At 42.3% G+C, this 3085-nt stretch overlaps 1 protein-coding gene across 1 annotated transcript; it reads right to left on the reverse strand.

The window, feature by feature from the left end:
- Positions 1 to 1434: 1434 nt before the first annotated feature.
- LOC123176929 (proline-, glutamic acid- and leucine-rich protein 1-like) lies at positions 1435 to 3085 on the reverse strand (the record flags this gene model as incomplete). Its single annotated transcript, XM_044590931.1, is given in 4 exon segments — positions 1435 to 1846; positions 2260 to 2344; positions 2706 to 2966; positions 2969 to 3085. Coding segments are annotated over 3 exon segments (399 nt in total), but the record flags the coding sequence as incomplete, so codon positions are not given.

Consider the following 3085-nt stretch of genomic DNA (forward strand, 5'->3'; position numbering starts at 1 on the left):
AGCAAAATATATAACAGTATATATTCATGGCATCGCATACAAGAATTAAGATAGTGAAAAATATGATGATTAGTGCAGGTTCTCAAGAATTTAGCCCCGCAACCATAAGTGATGTCACTATAATAATTAGAGGCAAATAGCGATTGAGTAGTGTAGAGGAATTATAAAAAGGGATACACCTCCTTAAGTTAATTTCTCAAACTAAATTATATAGATATGGAAATATAATGTACAGTAGAACATGTTGTACTGTCAAAGCAACCAGAACCTTGTAAAAGTTTCTGTTCAAAAGCTAAATCACTTACACCACCATGAATATATTTCAAGGAAAACCCTTGATTTGGAAGTTTCAAATAAAAGAAAGGTCCCATTCCATTTGGATACTATTGTTTACAGCTTACAGAATGATATATTGGTGGCTAAGAGATCAATCCATTGTTTAAGTCCAAGAAAATAAATAGGGACATAAGTGGGGATAATAATTTGTGTTTTGGATATGATTGATTACAGCTTATGGAATGATATCTTAGTGACTAGTAAGAGACCACTGCATCGCCAACAATCTTAGCCCACTCCATTGCAACCAAAACTCTTTTTGGGAATAAAAGAGAAGAGCCCATTTTAGTAAAGCAGGGAGGGTATTTGTGAAGTCAGCCCTGCAATCTTTTCAAATGCAGAAAACATGGGAGACTTTCAGAGGTTTCCTGAGTCGGCACTACATTACTGCTTGAAATGAAGAGCATCAGCTGCTAACAATCTATACCATATGAAAAATCAACTAGACTTCACCGTGTGTGTACTACCAAGTAGCAACAAATTGAATGACTAAGTAAGTACCAAGCTTCAGTTGTACATCTCTACATGTTGGATATTTAGCAACCCACCCACAAAGCGATTCAAAGTTTTTGTAACTTACAGATTAAACCTAGGGATCAAAGGAAATAGACACATTCAGAATGCTAGGTACTTGTGGGGTCAGCACTAGAACGTTTCACACTTATTTTTTGCAAAAAACATAGGTGGTTTGTTGTATTGAATTAGGAAACAGTGACAATGGCGGGGTGGATAATTTATTTTGTGCATATACAAGGATGAAATCATGAGGTACTAGCACAGATAAAGCACTCACTAGTTTACCAATACAGGGCTACATTACTGCTCGAAACGAAGAGGCTTTGCTGGCAGAATTCACCGTGAAGGTAGCAAAAAATTAAAGCCTAAGCGCCAAGCTCTAGCTCTACATTTCTACATGTTGTTGAGCTGGATGAGTCACACCATATCAGTGACTAATACTTAAACCACCATGAGCACGTCTCAGGTAATTCTAGAGCTGTGCACAGAAATAGCAGACTCAGACCAGCCTTATCCCCATCAAACAACAGGCAATTGCAATCCAATCGACGGCCAAAATGCCGGAACAAAAAAAAGTAATACCTGTCGATTGACAGTGTCGAGGTAGGGGCAGTCCCGGTGCAGCTCGGCCTGCCTGGGCCGCCTCTCTGGAGTTCTTAGCTTATATTTTTCTTCTTTGAAGTTCTTAGCTTCACATGCAGTGTGTTCAAGAGCCATGACATAAACTCTACTGGATCAGATTGTACACCAATCTGAAACTTCTTCTCACTAGCCTTCATAATAGCTTGAAGGAACTCATGTGGACTAACTTGTCCCTTGAAGTTCCTAGCATGAAAAATCTTACGAGTTAGTTCTCCAAACCGATGAACCAGTGGGGATTTGCTATGCTGATAATTTTCAAGTATAAGAAAGAAATTTCTCGAAGGGTAATCCTCATCAGTGATTGTATTGTGACATTCACAAAGTCAGTCTCTTTAATGTTGTTAAGACCAACCTGCAGATTTAATCAGAAAAGTGATTAATAACATATGATAAAAGGCATGAATATTTAGCTCTCAAATCACAAGAGCCTAAATGCTTGCAGGTTTCCATCTACAATCAAGGGAATAAAGACAATCTAAACCAGTCCTTAAATCATAGAGTGGCATTCATATAGCACGACTGGGTGCTAAAGTGATGTACAATCAGAACGCAAAAAAGGAGAGCTCGTGACCAAACTATATCTCAGGGCTTCATTGGCATCGTTATGGCTTCTTCAAACAAGTGCTTTTATCAGCTATTTCAAAAAATACTAACTTTTTTTGCTAGGATGGGTAAATATTCCCTTAACTGCAAGGATTCCACAACGCAGCATGAGACAGCACAACAAGAGAAAACAAGCCTTTAGAGAGTTTCATAGATACATACCATTCCAGGTAAATAATTGGAGCCATCTAGAGCTCTTGACCATTGCTTGTTCTTGTCCAGAATTTTAACCCGCTCTCTTGCAAACCTGCCAAACCATACCAATCAATAAAATGCAGAACTGATTACTGGAGTCAACAAAGGCGACAACAGATTAATGTCAAAAACAACGAATGATCATTTATCTCATATCCATCAGGAAGACAGTAAACTTTCTCAGTCTGAAGGTTAATGAAGACATGGTGGCCTGCCTCAAGACTATGGGTATACGCATGCGATTTCAAGGTTAATGAAGACATGGTTGTGCTGGATTAGGAGACATCAAAATAGTGACAATAGCAGGGTGAATAGAACTGGCAAGCATGCTCAGACCAACCTTATCCCCATCCTACAGAGGGAAATTGCAACCGAATCAACATGTAAAATGCCGGTACCAAAGTATTTCATACCTGTCGGTTGATGATGTCGAGGTAGGGGCAGTCCCGGCACAGCTCGACCTGCCTGGGCCGCCTCTCCGGAGCCCTCCTCTCATCCTCCTCCTCATCCTCATCGTCTTCCTCCTCCTCCTCCCGGGGCAGGCCATTCGCGTGCCCCCTCGGGGCCCCGCGCTCCTCCTCCTCATCTGCGTAGTTGGCGAGCCCCAGCAGCAAGGCGTTCTCTGACTCGTCCGTCGTGTGCGAGCGCTTCTCATCGGCGGCCGCGGGCTCCTCCCCTCCTTGCGCTCGCGCTTCCGCGCGGGGGACTGGTGCTCCTCCTCATCCGCGCCCATCGCCGACCGCCAGGAGGAAGGAGGAGAGAGAAGGGACGGATGGAGGAGGAAGGGGAAGGG

The sequence above is a fragment of the Triticum aestivum genome, unplaced genomic scaffold (assembly GCF_018294505.1).
Source record: "Triticum aestivum cultivar Chinese Spring unplaced genomic scaffold, IWGSC CS RefSeq v2.1 scaffold260180, whole genome shotgun sequence".
Taxonomy (NCBI): Eukaryota; Viridiplantae; Streptophyta; class Magnoliopsida; order Poales; family Poaceae; genus Triticum; species Triticum aestivum.